This window comes from Poromitra crassiceps (assembly GCF_964638095.1).
Source record: "Poromitra crassiceps genome assembly, chromosome: 1".
Classification (NCBI taxonomy): Eukaryota; Metazoa; Chordata; class Actinopteri; order Beryciformes; family Melamphaidae; genus Poromitra; species Poromitra crassiceps.
This window is the reverse complement of record NC_139623.1, coordinates 107,549,197-107,569,618: the sequence shown is the minus strand read 5'-3', so window position 1 is coordinate 107,569,618 and position 20,422 is coordinate 107,549,197. Positions and strand designations below refer to the sequence as shown.

The 20,422-nt window shown below is 44.1% G+C and overlaps 1 protein-coding gene across 3 annotated transcripts in view; it reads right to left on the bottom strand.

Moving 5' to 3' along the window:
• The window catches only part of rgl2 (ral guanine nucleotide dissociation stimulator-like 2), a 68,252-nt gene that overhangs the window by 39,636 nt on the left and 8,194 nt on the right, over nt 1-20,422 (bottom strand). For 2 of the 3 annotated variants that reach the window (XM_083645520.1, XM_083645521.1), the window contains exons 3-6: nt 11,676-11,723; nt 10,016-10,099; nt 9,757-9,923; nt 347-403 (exon numbers count right to left, since the gene is read on the bottom strand). In XM_083645520.1, coding sequence (XP_083501646.1) covers nt 347-403; nt 9,757-9,923; nt 10,016-10,099; nt 11,676-11,723 — 356 coding nt within the window. Of the gene's footprint in view, nt 1-346; nt 404-9,756; nt 9,924-10,015; nt 10,100-11,675; nt 11,724-17,220; nt 17,370-20,422 lie in introns of those variants that run through there. The other variant, XM_083645522.1, reaches the window with a different exon arrangement.

The following is a 20,422-nucleotide window of genomic DNA, read 5'->3' as shown; positions in this document are numbered from 1 at the left end:
GGGGGCGACGGGTGATTCGCCAGACTGGTTCCCCATGGACCACCTGTGTGGGATCCCGGGCACAATACCTCTTAGAAGCATATAAGCACCTTACGCGACTGGTAGCACGACTTAATACTGAATATTGATGTGGGGGGTTTTTTGTGTTTTTTTTTTTTTTTTTCCTGTGTCTGAGCCTGTTTGTCTTGTTCGTATGTTGTTCAGATTTTTTTTTAATAAAATATTGAAAAAAAGAAAAATAATCAAAAGGGTTCATTTTACTGCGCGCGCGCACGCACACACACACACACCACATTACACATTAAAAGTTTCCCAAAGAGTTTGGGTGACATTTTCAAAGCCTCACTTGTTGAAAGATTGTCTGGTCTGGCTCCTCGTGCTGTCCCCAGGTGGGTGCTCCAATCTGCCAAGAAGAAAGGAAAAGTGCAACAAGAACTTTTAGTTGAGCAGAAGGCTTCAAATAAGCGCATCTGCTGTGTCATAAATCCTATCTGTGCTTTGTGATTAATTTATTTATGGCTTGTTTTTTCTAAGCAGCGTTTCAGCAAAGGTGTGGTCCTAATGTTTACAGGTAGGGGTGCATGTTGCCAGGACTACAGAAGACATGCAAAATAGTTCATACAACTGATTTGGAAAACTGCATTGGAAAACTTTCCAAACAGGTGTAATGCCATCATTTTAAACAGAACTACGTTATAACTGAGGAATTACTTTGCTAAGAAAAACACCAGGTTGCACTCATACTGCAATACATTCAGCACATACCTATAGTATAAAGTGTCACCAACTAAAGTGAAGTCATTGATCTGCGAGCTGTTGCTTAATTAGACTCAGCTTTGAGACAAATGACAACACTACAACACCTGTTTATCCTATGAAAAGAGATTAATTTGAGGTGTGTAGTCAAATTATGACCCTGTTTTATCCAATCTGTTTTCACTCTTTATAGGGATACAGTAGTTTTGTTTTTGGGGAATTTGGCAGTTTTTCCTACTTAATCTGAGTGAGAGGGAACTCATGGAAGCCTGTCATGTCTCTGCATGCAGTTTGAAGGAATAGGAACGGTCAGCTTAAAGCATACATGGGCAACATACGGCCCGCGGGCGCCCCCTGTGTGGCCCGCGATGGAATTGCAAAAAAACAACAACAGTGCACCTGAACGCAATATGCAAGATACCCGCTGAATAAGTGTCCAAATGTTCATGTCATTCTGGCCAATACTCTTCTGTTATAGCATTTCAGTCTGGAATATGGAATATCTTTCAATAATATTTATGTCTAAAAGGCTAAAAGTAATCTCATGTGTAAGAAATGACTGTTCTACATTGAAGTAGAAATTTAAATAATTAACTTGTTGGTTTTGGATTTATTTAGCTTCAAGAGTGCATTTTTGTTCTTGTGTGACCCTCAACAGGCTTTGAGAATCCCAGGCCACTTATTGATACTTATGCTTAAATTAACCCACTCATATTCTGGTTTATTTCAAGAAAAACATTTCGGCTAGTGGAAATTCTAATTGGCTGGTAACTTTAAAATCTAGCAGCCATAGTGGCAGGTGGTGAAAAAAGTTAATTTCAAGCCCTGCAGGGAGAGCAGGTGGTGACATTGGAGTGAGTGAGAAAAGGATCAAATATTGGTGGTTAACTCATTGAGTGCCAGCCACTTTTGGAGAACGGATGCTCCCAGTGCCAGAGTTTCAGAGCGTTTTCAGTGATTTCTCGAGGCCCACAGAATATTGTGTGATATTACTATGTAAACACTGAACACGCACAAAGAACGATGAGACTCTATTCTATCATCTGCAAAAAAAAGTTTATTGATCCCATTTTCCGTTCTTTAGTTATGAGCCGGAGAAGATAGCTTGATTCATCCAAAAACAGCAATTTTTTTTCTAGAAGCTGAGATAATTGGCCTTTTGTGAAATTAAACATTTCAAGCACATCACTGACTCTGAAGCTAATCTTTTCTAATGTAGTCACACCTCAAAAATAATTTCCTTCAATAAAACAGTGAAGGCCAGGGAATTCTGTTTGGCAGAATAATATTTTTTAGCTACAACCAGCAGCGCTGGCCCCTGCGTGCGCTGCTGGTTGCAGCTTCTTGCTGGTCTTGATTTGCTGCTGGTGGGCATCGGATATTCTGGCTTGCGTTTGTCAATCCTGTCCTGCTGCCTGGGTCTGTCTGGGTGTTGCGTGCTGCTCTGCGTGCCACCCCCCCCGCCCCGCCCCGCCCCGCCCCGCCTCAACTGCACACTCCTCCTCCTGTCTGTGGTGGCTCTCTGCTGAGTTTGCTGTGCGCACAGTGAAGGGTGCTCGACATCCTGCTTTTTTACAGCGTTCCGCGTGTGTTTGTCACCGGCAACGATGCTTCCAGTTGAGAATAATAACAACTCCACGGTGTGGATGTGCGGATGTGCTGTCGCAACCGACACGGAGCGGCTCAATTGTGGGAGCAGATTGGCTGCTGCAGGCACAGCTGCAGTAACGTGCTTCAGCATATCGATGCATACGGATGCGATGCGATTTCCGTTTCCATAACGACTTCTTCTTTGTTTTTTCCTTGCCTTTCTGTTATGTGGAGAGCACTGTCGCCACCTAAGGGTTCTGTAAAATAGGTTAGACACATCCAATAGCTATAATATTTGTACAGGAGAGGCAGAAGGCTTTGATCGACGCCCCACCGTCAAAAAACGCAATTGACGAACATGTCCGTCCTTGGCACTCTACGTTACTATTTGAAATGACGAACATGTCCGTCCATGGCACTCAATGAGTTAAGACTGAATAATGACATCACAACTGTTAATTTAAAATTAGTTATTCCTCTAAACCTGGCTTCAAATGCCCAAAATCTTTTGCGCTGGCGCCGTTCAGCCCTCAGCAAAAACTGGTAGCGAGGACATTTTTTTGTGGCCCTCTCTATCATCAAAGTTGCCCATCCATGGGTTATGGCATGACAATATTTGTTCGGCCCCCGGCAACAATCTGGGTTTCTCATGTGGCCCCCCATGAAAAATAGTTGCCCACCCCTGGCTTAAAGTCTACAGGATCAAGTAGCAGCTCCTCTCAAACCTAGGGCACAGACCACTAAAGACTTTGAAAGGCATGAGGTCAGTTTAAAGCAGGACTAACCCCCAAAACACTTTTTTCAGCTTTTAACCAATATATATGGCTTTTGGGTTGGTGTGTGAAAGATTCTGGCCAAAGTCACCACATTTGAAACCAAACAGATAATATTCTACAAACTTTATCTTTTTCAGGCAGCAAAGTGCCCTCTATGGGTTCAAACGTGCTTTTCTTTTGCCCTCCAAAATTGTACAACCTGACGTCACGGTGGTGTACTCCCCCCTTTCCCACTCATATGAAAAAATAATTTTTCATGTGAGCATTACTGTAGTTTAGGGCTGCAACTAACGATTCTTTTCATAATCGATTAATCTGTTGATTATTTTCTCGATTAATCGATAAGTCTATAAAATGTCAGAAAATGCTAGCAAATGACGATCAGTGTTTCCCAAAGCCCAAGACGACGCCCTCAAATGTCTTGTTTTGTCTACAACTCAAAGATAATATCAGTTTACTGTCATACAGGAGTAAAGAAACCAGAAAATATTTACATTTAAGAAGCTGGAATCAGAGAATTTAGACCTTTTCTCTTAAAATTGTGCTCAAAACGATTAATCGATTATCGAAATAGTTGTTGATTAATTTTCTGTCGATCGACTAAACGATTAATCGATTAATCGTTGCAGCTCTACTGTAGTTCACGCCAGAGCCATAATAGGAGAGATGCAACATCTCCATTCACTCGAATGGACCCATTTTTAGCGCGAGATATATTTATAACGTACTCTATCTCTGATACACTCTGACATAAAGTTTTTCCTCTATGCGGCGAAAAGTGTCATGGCGGCCGTTTCCGGTTTATTTTTCCGGTCTGAACCAATCAATCGTCTGAACACAGCCAAAGAGTGTAGTGAGACAAGAGGAGACGTCCTTCTGCTTCTTTTCTTTTTTTCTTTTGATCAAGCAGCATGCCGTTTTGTCACATATCTGGGGGGGTAAGTCGTCCCCCTTTAAAGTCTACACTACAGGATCAAGTAGCAGCTCCTCTCAAAACTAGGGCACAGACCACTAAAGTCTTTGAAAGGCACAAAGTCAGAAAGGCCCACAGCGTGTTTGGCTGTCCTTGTCACGCCCTCACTAGTCTCTCCAGACTCAAATATTACGTTGAATCGCTGCGCTCCGCACACTACATAAATGAGTCTGTGCCAGTTCACAGCCACTGCTGGTTTTGAAGGCGGGTTGAAATTGAATGAGTGACAGGTCCTAGCACCGATGAGAGAGCGGTTCGAAAAATGGGCTACGCCTCCCTTGTTGTCTGATCGCAAAGTCGTTACTGATTGGAGAGGACTGAAGCCATCACTGGCATATGACTGGCCAAGTGAACGGTTCCCTCCCATAACCAGCCCTCTGAGGGAAAGTGTCCCAGACCCAGAGAGAGCTCTGCAGCATGCAGTAACGTAGTGTATCAGCATAAGAACTCTCATGGGTCTGGGGTTGAGACTATGCCGTCACAGACTATTCACCTTATTCTTTGTCCATATAAGGATGCTTCTGCATTCCGTTTTAGACACGGAAGTAGATTATGCCTACCATAGTCATTTTTAGACTAGCCAAAAAGCTGTTTTCAAGCAAAAAAAAGGTGAAGTGGTTACAGCAGCAGTAGTGGGATTAGCTAAAATAGCTAAAGGCTGCAGTGCTGTGTGTGTGTGTGTGTGTGTGTGTGTGTGTGTGTGTGTGTGTGTGTGTGTGTGTGTGTGTGTGTGTGTGTGTGTGTGTGTGTGTGTGTGTGTGTGTGTGTGTGTGTGTGTGTGTGTCTGTGTGTGTGTGTGTGTGTGTGTGTGTGTGTGTGTGTGTGTGTGTGTGTGTGTGTGTGTGTGTGTGTGTGTGTGTGTGTGTGTCTGCCTGCGCGTGTTTCTGTTTGTGTGGAGGAGGCAGAGGAAGCGCTGCTGGTATCGATAAACTTGATACTGTAGAAAATGAGTATTGTATCGGTTTAAAATGTTTAGTATCGAGTAAGTACCTAAGTATCAATATTTTTGACAACCCTAGGACTCTGTTTATCAAAATGGCTGTGGGGGAATCAGTTTCAAGATCCTGCATATTTCAATAAAATATCGATACTTGGTGCCAGTGTATCGATAACGTATCGCAAGTGGAAATATCGCGATACCGTGAGTATCAATATTTTGTCCCACCCCTAGGGCACAGACCACTAAAGTCTACCGCATCAAGTAGCAGCTCCTCTCAAAACTAGGGCACAGACCACTAAAGTCTTTGAAAGGCACGAGGTCAGAAAGGCCCACAGCGTGTTTGGATGTCCTTGTCATGCCCCCACAGACTATTCACCTTATACTTTGTCCATATAAGGACGTCATTTTGTAATCGCTTTTCCGTTTTAGACACGGAAGTAGATTACGCCTACCGTAGTCATTTTTAGACTAGCCAAAAAACTGTTTTCAAGCAAAAAAACAAACTGTTTTAAAGTTTTTAATATTTTTTCGGGTGAGAACGTAACATTCCAAATATGTGACCAGTTTATCAGAATAAGGCCAAGTCAAGTCAAGTCAAGTTTATTTATATAGCCCTAATTCACAAGCATGTCTCAGAGGGCTTCACAGAAAGTATGTCTAGCTGATTCTAGCTAACACACAATAACAAGAATATACAGAATAAAGATAACATTTGAACATTTGAAGAAAACAGGAGAGTGGAGGAGGGAGGGAGAGGGAGGAGGGAGGAGAGGGGGGAGGTGGGGAGAAAATAGGAAATGTGGGGAGGTGGGAGGGCGCAGGGGAAGGAGAGCAGTGGGAATGTGAGAGAGGGGAGAGGACAGAGAGGAGGAGAGAACAGAGAAGGAGAGGTGGAAGGGTACAGGGGAGGTAGAGTAGAGGTAGGGTCTAGGGTGGAGGGAGGGAGGGAGGAGAGGGGGGAGGTGGGGAGAAAATAGGAAATGTGGAGGAGAGAACAGGGGAGGAGAGATGAGGGTGCAGGGGAGGGAGAGCCAGGGTAGGGATAGGGTCTAGGGTTGAGGGAGGGGAGGGAGTAGGATACGGGCCCGGATTAGGGCGAGGGTGGGGAGAAATGGGAAATGTGGAGGAGGAGAGAACAGAGAAGGAGAGGGTGCAGGGGAGGGAGAGCAGGGGGAATGTGAGAGGGAGGAGAGGGCAGAGAGGAGGAGAGAACAGAGAAGGAGAGGTGGGAGGGCGCAGGGGAAGGAGAGCAGTGGGAATGTGAGGGTACAGGGGAGGTAGAGTAGAGGTAGGGTCTAGGGTGGAGGGAGGGAGTAGGATACGGGCCCGGATTAGGGCGAGGGTGGGGAGAAAATGGGAAATGTGGAGGAGGAAAGAACAGAGAAGGAGAGGTGGGAGGGTGCAGGGGAAGGAGAGCAGGGGGAATGTGAGAGAGGGGGGAGGACAGAGAGTAGAGGTGCAGGGGAAGGAGAGCAGGGGAAGAAGAGCAGGGGGAATGTGAGAGAGGGGGGAGGACAGAGAGTAGAGGTAGGGTCTAGGGAGGGAGTAGGATACGGGCCCGGATTAGGGCGAGGGTGGGGGGAAAATGGGAAATGTGGAGGAGGAGAGGACAGAGAAGGAGAGGTGGGAGGGTGCAGGGGAAGGAGAGCAGGGGGAATGTGAGAGAGGGGGGAGGACAGAGAGGCAGAGAAGGAGGGGTGGGAGGGTGCAGGGGAAGGAGAGCAGGGGGAATGTGAGAGAAGGGAGAGCAGAAAGTGGCAGGGATTCAGGAAAATAGGGGAGAAGAGGAGGAAGAGGAAGGAGCAGAGGGGGGGAGAATGAGGAGAGAGCAGGAGAAGGGAGGGGGGGGCGGTGGGATGTGGGGGAGGAAAGAGCATGGAAAGAGAGGAGAACAAGAAGGGGGAAGAAGGGAAGAAGCGGGGAAAGGGGGAAAGAGAGGGGGGGGGGAGAAGATCAGACAACTGACTACTCTAAGCATTAACCAGAGCTAACTGGGACATAGTATCTAGCTAATCTACAGCCTAATCTGGCCTATCCTACCCTGCTCTAGTCTGATTTTAGCCTGAACACTAACAGGTCAGCCTTAGGCTGTAGCTAATCTATCGCCTACCTAAGCTGTTCTAAACCAACCGGCAGCCCTCGACCAGTGATGAAGAGCACCGATGCCCCCCGACCCGGCCCCCGCCCACATATGGCGTGGGAGGGAAGGCCAGGCCGGGACACAGCGGCACCCCCTCACCCCCAGTGAACGCAAGAAAACCTTTCCACCATATGGATCGCCGCATGGATTGCCCCAGTGACTTGGCTGAGGAGGAACCTTGTGAGGTCGTTGTGCTAGGGGCCAATTGCTGCGGCCCAGGCGGACCCAGCCCCCACGCGACCCGCCCCCCCAGCCCCCAGCCACCAGCATAGTGACTGAGAGCGTGAGAGCAGGCCACGCGGGGGACGGGCCCACCCACCAGGCCACAGCAGGCCTATTTGGAAATATTTAACGAGCAGCGAGGACTGAGAGCGCTGGCTGTGCTGACACCGGTCGGACTAGCTAGTATCTGTCAAACCCTACTGTAGGCTTACTGGCAGTGAGAAAACACTGTCGACATGCTTTTGTAACTAACGTTAAATGCCGACCGGGTACAGCCATCGGCTCCTCGCAGCAGTAATGCTATGAACATGTAACTGAAGTTGGCTGCAGTGTAGCTTCTGAATGTTGCCAAACTTCATTCATAGTGACGTTTTGTTTTCGAAATTGGCCGCCAACTAGCGCTGAACTGGAAGAACAAATACAATTGCGTCTAACGCGGAAGAGAGAAAAAGTGGGCGTGGTGAATAAGGTGAATAGAAGACCATTCAAATGTTGGCCGTTCAGACTCCCGCTGAGAAGCTTTGCTTTGCTCACACTAGCCAGCAGGGTTTTCTATACCTCTTTCACTTCATTTGTAATTGCATATTTATGTGGATGAATGCAGCCATGTTGCTATAATGGCACTATTTTACTCCTCAAAAGAAAATAGCTATCAAGAGTGTATTAAGAGGCGACTTCTCATGGACCCTTTGCGTGGGATCCCACGCACATCCCTTGCAGGCACATGGGGACCTTACGTGGCTGGTAGTGCCAAGCTGTAGTATTGGAATGTGAACTAGGTTTGTTTGTTTTTTCTTTCTCTGTCTGAGCCTTTTGTTGTTGTTTCTGTTTTACGTTTTGAAAATTGCAAAATAAAAAATAAAAAATGACTAAAAAAGAGTGTATTAAGAGGCAAGTGGAGCTGGGAATCTCTATTGATGTGAACTATGTAATGGTTAATGCACGACGAGGTGTCTGTCCATTATCAGAAATTAATGGACGACGCGGAGGCGTGAACCGTCCGAGGCGGAAGCCGAGGACGGTTGCTTCCGCGAAGTCCATTAATTTCTGATAATGGACACCTCGAAGTGCATTAACCCGCTTATACCATGGTCACTTGCCAAAGAAACAAAACAAGACCATTAATTTATATTTTCATGCATTTTGCAATCAAAAATCAAAAGTTTTCATAACCTTGAATATGAGTTGAGAACCGGCGAGACAAAATAGTCCCGTCAGCTGCTCAAGATTAGGCTATGATTGGATAAAATGGCCGCTTAGTGCCTGCACCTGGCAGAATTTCTAGACAATAAGCTAACTAATAATTTGGCCAATTCTATGTAACATACAAAATAAATCAAACAGCAATGTCTAAGAATGCAACTGGCTCTTAAACTCGCATTCCAGGGAATTACGTTAACGTCTGCGGGTCTTGTAACGTAAAAGGCACGTGCGTTCAATGATGCGTTATTTCGAAACCCACATAGGTTATGCCAAAACCACGCCCTGTGCCCGCCTACGCAGCAGTCAAGCGCCAGGATTGGCCAGGCGCTCATGCTCATGTTGGGCTCCGTTACAGGGACACCATTCCTGTGAGAAGCAACAACACTGAACAACACCAACAACTACAGCGAGTCTGCACTCTGCAATGAGGATATTGATTGGTTTTGGTGTAACCTATGTGGGTTTCGAAATACCGCTTCAATGATAGACAGCATGCTCTCTCCCAGAGCACCTGGCTGGCTTGCTGCAGTTGTAAACAGAAGGTTTGACAGTTGACAGCTGAGAGCCGGCTTCTGTCAGCTGACTAACATAAACATCAGATCTCCGAAAACGAAAATCAAAAATCTAGCCATTATTTTGATAATGGGTAATCTAAATAGTTACTTTGACCTGACTCCATTTTTTTCTAAACTTATAAAAGTGCCATATTAAGCATTAACGGTGGTATAGAGAACAGACCATTTAGCTAGGTGTACATTATCACTGTACATTATCACAAATTAATGGACACCCTGCAACCAATCAGAATCGAGTATTCACCCAGACCATGGTATAAGTATTGTTAACAGCAACTTGTCTTGCGGTTCGTTTGCTTTGTCTTCCAGCTTGAGCTTAACTCCAATTGGCTGTTGCCAAGGTCACTGTCTGCATCACACTACCATAGCCCAGACAGATTGGATACTGACAGCTTCTGAGTCTGCTATACAACGTTGTATAGGGTAGGTATCATATTATTTGGGTGACTTCTCTACTGGACTTATCAACCAACAACTTTTCTTGTAATTAACTGTGTTAATTAATTTCTTGTATCTGGAATTAAACTTTCGGTGCAGGACAAAAACAATATGAACACAATAGAGTGGAGACTATTTCCTACCTGTCGATGAGGATGTCCAGCACTCTCTTGGTGGAGGTGAAGGAGCGATATGTGGAGAGGAAGATGGTGATGAAGGAGGAGTCTCCCATGGCAAAGGAGTGGAGGAGGTGGAGCACCAGCTTCTCCTCAGTCCCTGCTTTCACTACCTGCGAACGAGAAGCCACCGACTGGGCGGAGGGAGAATGACAGTTTTGGTGAATAAATGGCCTTTGAATGTCACATGTCTCAAGCAGAGACAGCAGAGAGAATGCATTCCTACCATTGGACTGGTGGGGGCGCCATGGTGTTGTTTGACCACCACTGTGTAGATCACTCCATCCTCCTCTTCCTCCACCACAGTGGACTGGAGAGAGAGAAAGGAGGTTATATTAAATTAGCAACCTGCATCCACAAATCAACACAGTTCTCTAAGGCCAAAGACAATGAGTGGATGATGAGCATCTCTTCCAATGAAAAGCTTTGCCTGGACATTGGAACAGGAGCTAGTCTTTTTCTATTATTATAATATTGACTTGTACTGTATTATTATTTTCTTTATTATATTGTTTGTTGTGTTAGCCTGTGCTGCATTGCATGCCTGCTCAATGTTTGTTTGTTTGCTTAGCGTACTGTTATTTATTTTCCATCAAGGACCACATTGGAAATAAGTGTTTGATATAACACTTTCATGTGCCATCCTCTGGGTTCAATGCAACATCTAAGTCGGGGGTGGGCAACTATTTTTCATGGGGGGCCACATGAGAAACCCAGATTGTTGCCGGGAGCCGAACAAATATTGTCATGCCGTAACCCATGGATGGGCAACTTTGATGATAGAGAAGGCCGCAAAAAAAATCCTCACTACCAGGTTTTGCTGAGGGCCGAACGGCGCCAGCGCAAAGAATTTGGGACATTTGAAGCCAGGTTTAGAGGAATAACTCAGCCAAGTTACCAGCCAATTAGAATTTCCACTAGCCGAAATGTTTTTCTTGAAATAAACCAGAATATGAGTGGGTTAATTTAAGCATAAGTATCAGTAAGTGGCCCGGGATTCTCAAAGCCTGTGTTGAGGGTCACACAAACAAAAATGCACTCTTGAAGCTAAATAAATCAAAAACCAACAAGTTAATTATTTAAATTTCTACTTCAATGTAGAACAGTCATTTCTTACACATGAGATTACTTTTAGCCTTTTAGTCATAAAGATTATTGAAAGATATTCCATATTCCAATCCAGACTGAAATGCTATAACAGAAGTGGAGTATTGGCCAGGATGACATGAACATTTGGACACTTATTCAGCGCGTATCTTCCATGTTGCGTTCAGGCCACACAGGTATTTTGCCCATGTGTGACCTAAGTCCTTTAACATGTTTTTTCTCCCTTTCCCACAAGGATTGCTTGAAATCAGAATTAATGTCTTTGAAGAACTGGAGGAGTGAAGAATCTGTTTGGCTCAATATAGTGAGAAGATTTGGCAGAAAATTGTTTCTGAATGAAGCACACAATTTTGTATCACATGAGAGTCAGACTTGTTTCAATTCTGGATGTATCAATACCATTTTTCACTGCTGGTACTGATTCAAAGTGATAGACTTTGAGTACAGGCCGGCACTTCAATCCAATCTTTTTACAGAACAATATATAGTGAGGCCAATAGTTTGGGCTCATTACACAATAGTGAATGAGATATAATCCATGTTATGAGGGCTCTAATACCCTTACATGTGTAGAAAAGGCAGAAAATCAAGCAGCTTTGAACTGATTTGTCACTTGCTGCAGCCCTCTGTATCCAATTTTAGCCTGGGGGAAAGCTGGGGGAAAGTCCCTGACACAGTAACCCTATTTTAGAGGGTATTGGCTGGATATCCGATGGCATGTATTGATGCGTCCCTACAGCCTGGGTGCATGGTGTAGTGTGCAGCTGAGACGGCCTCACCAGGTCCAGAGGACAGTACCACGTAGTCTTCATCGGCGAGGGCTCTACCTGAGAAGTAAAACACAGAGGACACCACCGTAAAGACAAAAATACATACCCGTAGAAATGTGTAAGTGTTAGTCTGGCATTTAGTCCTGGAGAAAAGGAAGTATTAGTGCATGTATCAGGAGTAAAGCAACACATCATATGGTCAGGGCAAAGTAGCTTCAGCTCACACTGGTGATGTTTTCTGATTTTTAATGTCACCTTTGTTTTGCACCTTTTTTTTTAAATAAAGAACAATTTTAGCACTATTTTGCCCTGACTACATGGTGTGTGAGGTACCTTCAACCGTGATTCTCATTCTGCACCCAAAGGTAACTTGGTTATTTTTACTGCTAGGCACAGACGCTTTGCTGCCATGTACAAAATGAGTGCACAACACATTTGCACACACACTCACACTCCAGAAGAAGACTCAAGAAACAAGCAAAAGACCAAAGAAAAAGAGAGCAGTCAGCATGGAGTCCAGGGACTACCAGGGTATGGTGCAGGGGGTTCCCAGCATGAATTGGTCAACTTCAGAATTGCTTAATTTACAAGAAGATCGCACATAATGTAGGAAAATGACTGTTTTCATCCTAGTTTCTCTGTTATCTCTCTACATACAATACAGACAGTCATGGAGTATGAACACAGTTTGATGGTTACATAGTGTTGGTAAGTGGAGGTTTGGCATGCAGGCAGGACACAGGCCTGGCAGTGCTGAACACAAAACCTTTAAGGCACTGACCGTCAGTTGCCTGACTGCCTGTTGATTCTGACAATAGGCCCTTCTCACGGGGCGGCATTTTGTGTCGAAAAGGCAGGGTAAACACAGGTCCAAGCAAAACACTAATGAGGGTTTCAAAATGTCCATGATTGGAATTTGGAAACCCTCATTAGTGTTTTGCTTGCGCCTGTGTTTATTCTGCCTTTTCGACACAAAATGGCCCCCGTGTAAAGGGTCTATAAGACTGGATTGAACTCTGATCTCTGAACAGGGTTGATGTGAGGCGTGGAGTGAGTGAACTGAACTGTCGTAGTCAAGTGATGAAGCTTCTTGGTGTGAATATGAAGTGATGAATCTGCTTGGTGTGAATATGAAGTGATGAAGATGCTTGGTGTGAATATGAAGTGATGAAGATGCTTGGTGTGAATATGAAGTGATGAAGCTGCTTGGTGTGAATATGAAGTGATGAAGCTGCTTGGTGTGAATATGAAGTGATGAAGCTGCTTGGTGTGAATATGAAGTGATGAAGCTGCTTGGTGTGAATATGAAGTGATGAAGATGCTTGGTGTGAATATGAAGTGATGAAGATGCTTGGTGTGAATATGAAGTGATGAAGCTGCTTGGTGTGAATATGAAGTGATGAAGCTGCTTGGTGTGAATATGAAGTGATGAAGCTGCTTGGTGTGAATATGAAGTGATGAAGCTGCTTGCGTGAATATGCTCCTACAAACTGTAATATCCCTGCATTGCCGCTGGCATGAGATCCTCTTTAAGTACCAAATGTCATGAGACAAGAAGACACAAGTGCATATTCAATGCTATGGTCATGTGGGGCTGCTGAGCATCTGTGGTTCAAGCCAGGCAAGCACTGAACTTTAAGTGTCTGACAGTGTCTTGTGACCATCACACACACACGCGTGCGCACACACACACACGCACGCATGCACGCACGCGCGCGGACGCACGCACACACACACACACACACACAGACACACACACACACACACACATACGCACACACACACACACACACACACACACACACACACACACACACACACACACACACACACTCACACTCCAGAAGAAGACTCAAGAAACAAGCAAAAGACCAAAGAAAAAGAGAGCAGTCAGCATGGAGTCCAGGGACTACCAGGGGTCCTTGGTGCAGGTAGCCTGGTAAACCAGCCCGTCACGTGAACTCACATTTCATTTGGTTCTCCGTGACGGTCTGGACCCGGCGCCATGGGGGGGGGGTTTAGCAGGGCGGGAGCATGGGCGGGCGTAGTTGCCTTGACAGACAACTCCTTCAGCCAATCAGCGTCGGATCCAATCAAACCCAAATCCTAACCTCGCGTCACCAGGCTCTTCTCGGCGAGAAAGAGCCTGGCTTCCGTTCACAATTGATTTTGTCACCCTACCTGGTTCCGGCCTAGAGCCCGCCCTAGACAGGAAGGGCAGCGTTTCTAGCTCGTCAACTTTTACGTTAACTTGACAATTTGACACAAGTATCAGAACGGCAAACAACAAAACAAAAGATGGACGTACCGAACAAAGTTTTTGAAGAAGTTCTTGTAGAAACATTGCGGATTCACAATCTCACATCTTTTAAGCCAATACAGAAGCTTTGCATCAGACAATTAATCGAGGCAAGAGACGTCAAGCTAACGGCAACAAAGACGTTTTTTGGCGCACTGCCTTCCGGTGTTCATTCTGGTTCCGTGGTTTACGCCCCATGACAAAAAGCGGGATGAAAGGTGCCCAGACTACCCAAATCCACTCGGGAGAATGGCAAAAACATATTTTCCGCCGAGAAACTCTGCGGTTGCGGCGATACTCCTGTACTTGTTTAATTGTTGTTATTGAGTCTATTTCTGCAATAACTGCACTTCATGGCTGTTTAAACTACGGTAGACAAACGCTGACATTACTCCTTGAGACGATCAGGCAAGGAGGCGGCCATTACTGTTTTGTTAGTGCAGTGCTAGTGGCGTTCCTGATTGGCCAACTTGCGCTGTCAATCACAGCGGAGTCGCTGATTGGCTCTTCCGCTCTTCCGCTTCTGCTAAACCCTCCCCATGGCGCCGGGGCCAGACCATCACAGAGAACCAAATGAAATGTGAGTTCACGTGACGGGCTGGTTTACCAGGGTATGGTGCAGGGTATGGTGCAGGGTATGGTGCAGGGTATGGTGCAGGGGGTTCCCAGCATGAATTGGTCAACTTCAGAATTGCTTCATTTACAATTAGATCACACATAATGTAGGAAAATGACTGTTTTCATCCTAGTTTCTCTGTTATCTCTCTACATACAATACAGACAGTCATGGAGTTCTGGACAAAATCACACCAATACAACTATTCTCACATTTGGGTTTGGCATAATGTGGACTAAATTAGGGATGCTAAAAAGATTGAGAACCACCGAATTCAAGTATATTGACTCATGTACTCTACATACTTTGAATTAAAGTATATTGACTCATGTACTCTACATACTTTGAATTAAAGTATATTGACTCATGTACTCTACATACTTTGAATTAAAGTATATTGACTCATGTACTCTACATACTTTGAATTAAAGTATATTGACTCATGTACTCTACATACTTTGAATTAAAGTATATTGACTCATGTACTCTACATACTTTGAATTAAAGTATATTGACTCATGTACTCTACATACTTTGAATTAAAGTATATTGACTCATGTACTCTACATACTTTGAATTAAAGTATATTTGACTCATGTACTCTACATACTTTGAATTAAAGTATATTGACTCATGTACTCTACATACTTTGAATTCAAGTATATTGACTCATGTACTCTACATACTTTGAATGAAAGTATATTGACTCATGTACTCTACATACTTTGAATTAAAGTATATTGACTCATGTACTCTACATACTTTGAATGAAAGTATATTGACTCATGTACTCTACATACTTTGAATTAAAGTATATTGACTCATGTACTCTACATACTTTGAATGAAAGTATATTGACTCATGTACTCTACATACTTTGAATTAAAGTATATTGACTCATGTACTCTACATACTTTGAATTAAAGTATATTGACTCATGTACTCTACATACTTTGAATGAAAGTATATTGACTCATGTACTCTACATACTTTGAATGAAAGTATATTGACTCATGTACTCTACATACTTTGAATGAAAGTATATTGACTCATGTACTCTACATACTTTGAATTAAAGTATATTGACTCATGTACTCTACATACTTTGAATTAAAGTATATTGACTCATGTACTCTACATACTTTGAATGAAAGTATATTGACTCATGTACTCTACATACTTTGAATGAAAGTATATTGACTCATGTACTCTACATACTTTGAATGAAAGTATATTGACTCATGTACTCTACATACTTTGAAAGCTGCTGAATATTTTTGCTTTGTTGCACCAGGATCACTTCATTTGCCAGTACAACATACAAGAGTTTGTCTTGGCAGCATTTGTGCTTAGACTAATAGACTTATCAACAACTTCCAGTACATATTGACAGACACAGTTGCTGGGACAACAGTGAAAGCCATCTCAACAGACAGTGAGCGACTCGTATCACTTGAATAGAGGGAGGCCGTTGGGGCCGCTGCTGTAGATAAGTGTGACCCACAGCACTCCAGAGACATTTGAATAAGCCAAAGCACCTGCAGTAATGAGCCACACATCCCCACATGACTTCTCTCAGGCCACCAAAGCACTTTTGCTAATACAGCGGAGTGTTGATGGCCAACAGCCCAGCATTGTAATGTGCCTCACTAATACACAACAACATGATCAATATCACTTGCCACTTCTCCTGACACCGTACTCTGCCGCAGAACTCTGACTTTCCACGGTGAAAAATGCATGCGCAAAAACACAGTGACGTCATTGTGATTGTCTGATGACATCACCGGGCCGTTACAGACAGACTTTAAGCCTCACGATGAACAGTTTCCATCAGCAAGACACACAAGAACTCTACTCAAAATAAAACACAACGTTTGAACTCTTTTGAACATTACCCCCCCCCCCCCCCCCCCCAAAAAAAAAGAAAGAAAGAAAGAAAGAAAGAAAGAAAGAAAGAAAGAAAGAAAGAAAGAAAGAAAGAAAGAAAGAAAGAAAGAAAGAAAGAAAGAAAGAAAGAAAGAAAGAAAAACAGAATCAGAAAATATAGTGAATTATTTTAATTCTACTCTCCGGTTTCATTCATTTCCCCCTGACCACTTTTAGCTGATCTTTTCTCATATTCAGCTCAACATGTTCAAAACTTGAAAGTAGGATAAGAAGCAGGTCATACTACAGCCAGTACAGCTGTGTTGTGCAACAACCACTGTTGCTTATGGGTTAGTTACCCTACTGTTTTCCTAATGCAACCTATGGCGTCATCCGCTGTAATAAGCATCTGATAGCCTCCATTAACCTGATTCAAATTACCTTGACTTGATCAAAGGGCGGCACTCACAGCAGGCACCCCTCGCATTCAAAAAGGATCCTGTTGTTGCACAAATCTCTGGATTTCTCTGTAATGGTCGACTGTATCAAACCAGTTCTGCTACCCACTGCCTCTGCTTGCTGCTGCACCAGATGTCAAGTCTGTCTGTCTCCTAATCTATCCCACGAAATCAACCCCTACACACACACACACACACACACACACACACACACACACACACACACACACACACACACACACACACACACACACACACACACACACACACACACGAGAGTTTTTTTTTTTTTACACACACACTCAAACTTACCTTTCACTCTGCAAGTCCAGACTGGTAGCAATCCCTGAGCTAACTGGAAATCGTCACAAGAAAGGTGCAAACACCATTTCTCCCTCTTCCTCTCATCTGGCTTCTCGTCCTCTCTCCTTGCCTGCGTTCGGCGTCTTGGCCGTCTCTTCACCTACCTCTATATTTAAACGCCTTTGCCTTTTGCTTCTCTTGTGGCTCTAATGTCACACAAACACACCTGAAGCAACCGGGAGCTAAGTCCGGCCCCTCTAGCCTGCATCACCTGGGCACACCCATTACACACACACACACACACACACACACGCACACACACACACCAAAGTGAAACACAAACAGACAGAGGGATAGGTAGACAGAGTGATAGGCACTAGACAGACACTCATTTTCAGTGACTAACTTTTACACCGCCACACATACAGACACACACACACACACGCATGCACACACATACTCACACACATACAAATAGACAATGTACACACATGTTAAGACCCCCCAGTGTGTACGTACACACAAACACATTCACTCACACACTGACAGAGTGACAAAGGCCTGCAGCTATTTCCAGAACAATAGCCCCTCTCTCTCTTTCAATCTGTCCTCTCCTCTCTCCCGCTCTCTTTCCCTCTGTAGATGACCTTCCCATGCCGATAAACCAGTTTGACTGAGTATCCTGTTTTATTCTATGCTAAAAACACAGCATGGCAACAAGGCAGCAACTCCCTGAGTGAGCTAGACTCCATCTGACATTAGCTAGCTTGCTCCGTCTTCCTGTGCTTCAACACAAATGTGCTAGTGACCTATAGCGTTGTAATGAGAGGTAATAAATGTCTACCGTCAACTAATAAACCAGGAAGCAAGCTCTGTTTGTTTAAGGGGCTAACGACACTGCAGAGTGAAGTCTGCTTTACTAGCAGGTGGAGACTTTCACAGCTCTGTGTGTGCAGGACGGTTAGCTTGATGGCATGTTAGCTAACGCATAGCCCAGCCTATGAGGTCATGGCATGAGAAAGTCTTCACCCATGTGTTTAAGGAAGAAGATGTCATGTCACCCAAGGTCAGGTGCTACAGACCAGCAGAGGTGGGAAGAGAGCTGAAATATTTTTACACAAGTCAATTAAAATGTTGGTCAAGGCAACAGAAAATGACTCAAGTGAAAGTCAAGAAAGTACCGTAGCTAAAAACATTTCAAACACTTGTGTAAGACGTGTCGTGTCCCCCTGCAGCTGGGGATAGAACTCAGAAGCTCCGGCAGAGAGGCAGATGATCCAGCGAGGAGGCTAAACCCTCTCTAGCATCTGTCACTAGAGCGTCTCTTGAGGCATCGAAGAGTGAGGTTCACTCACTGCACTCACTGGCTACGTTACACTTGAATACATTCAAGTGAAACTTTCCTGAGAGGTCTCCTTTTTTATTTTGTACTGTTTTGGTGTTCTCATATCTGGGTCCTTTCTACCTTAAAACAGTAGGGTTAAATAAGTAAATAAAAGTACTGTAGGAGATAATACTGTAGCAGAAGTACAGTAAAAGTAAAACAAATCCCCAGCAGGCTAGTGTTACTCTGAAAGTCCAGTAAGTAAAGTATAATAACACCTCTGCTAATTATTGTTCCCCCTCCTAGGAAGCCAAACATACAGTAAGCTTTATTTACTCTGACTTAGGATATTTGAATGAGGCCCTCTGGCCCTGCTAGACTAGATACTGTTAGCATGCTAATGTAGCTTTGTTTACCTGCACTGTCTCACTAACGGCTAACCTCACAATCCTCAAACTATAGGCATCAAAAATGAAATTCATCGAGTCGAGACTCGAGACATTCTAAGTTTGTGTGACTTTTATATATAAACCACCCTCTTTTTTCTTTCTTTTTTAATCCATCATAAGGTCGGTTATACTCCAATATTTAGAAAGAGGTCCTGTCACAGACTCAAAAATACATAAAACTCACTCTTACTTGTCTAAAACTGCCTTTCCTTGTATCTAAATCTCAGACAATAAATGTCAGAGAGATTTTTAAAAAGATCTCGCAATAAAATCAATAAACCACTATAACCAACGGTTGTGGCAGGACGGGGTTTCAACATATAAACTGGACCTTTAAAAACAGATTATACTGTAGACTGGACCTGTAAACCAGATTATAGACTGGACCTTTAAAAACAGATGAAGAAACCTTTGCTCAAGTTACTGGCTGAGAACACACAGCGAACACGGAGCACATGTGAAGGGAATTATTTGTATGTTATGTCATCCGTGCTGCACAGAGGCGCTATTGTGTAGCTTGTACTGTGCGTTCAGGCAGTTACTTAGCAGTATGATTAACCATCAGCAGCAAGGGGCGACTGGGTCTCACAGAGATCAACAGGAATTGAAAAAGTGGGTCTAAGTATGACTTATTTTATTTAAATCAGAGACACTGTCATCCCCCCCAAAGCCACACTCTCACTTCTAAAAGAGTTCAGGCGAGGTATAGGCCTAAAACTCTCACTGACTAGTTGCATGGCCTTCAACACTTTTATTTGTTAACCCTTGCGTCTATTTTCTTATTGCAGTCATAGCCTATTATATTGAGGATATTCAGTGGGGCAGCTATTGAAGTTGTTTTTCCAAACTGGGCCTGAATCTGGGTCAGAGAAACCAGTCTTTCTATGGAGAAAACTTTTCAAAATGATGGTTAATTTGCAGTTCAGCTGCCTCAAAAGCTAGACGATAAGTATGATGATTATAGGCCACAGGGGGTTCTTCTTTTTTAGGGTTCCCCCCATGAGAAAACAGAGATAAAAATACAAACATCTCCACAGCTATAATTCCTGATTCTCCCTATGATTTTGTCCAAACCTGTATGTTTCCCCCCCTCCCACATATGACCCATTGTTGCCAGATTTAACACTTTGTTTATATACTTTGTGAGAGGGGACCTTCTCTCACGGCTCGGCCGCTCTCATTTTCTTCAAGTCCCCTCCTCCACCCCCGATACATACAGGAAGTGAATAATAAGCGGAGACAAACACAGGAAGCAGGATGTGCACTTGTGTTTGCGATGCTATTTTTCTTCCCCTTCTCCTTCTGTCACAAAGTCGAGGCTGTGTCAACCTCTCCTCCCGACTGGACCGACTACGTCAACTGCCGGGCAGCACCGGGGCGACCAGGAAGCCGTCTCTCCATCTTCACCTTCTGTCTTCTTTACGCACTTTTACATTTC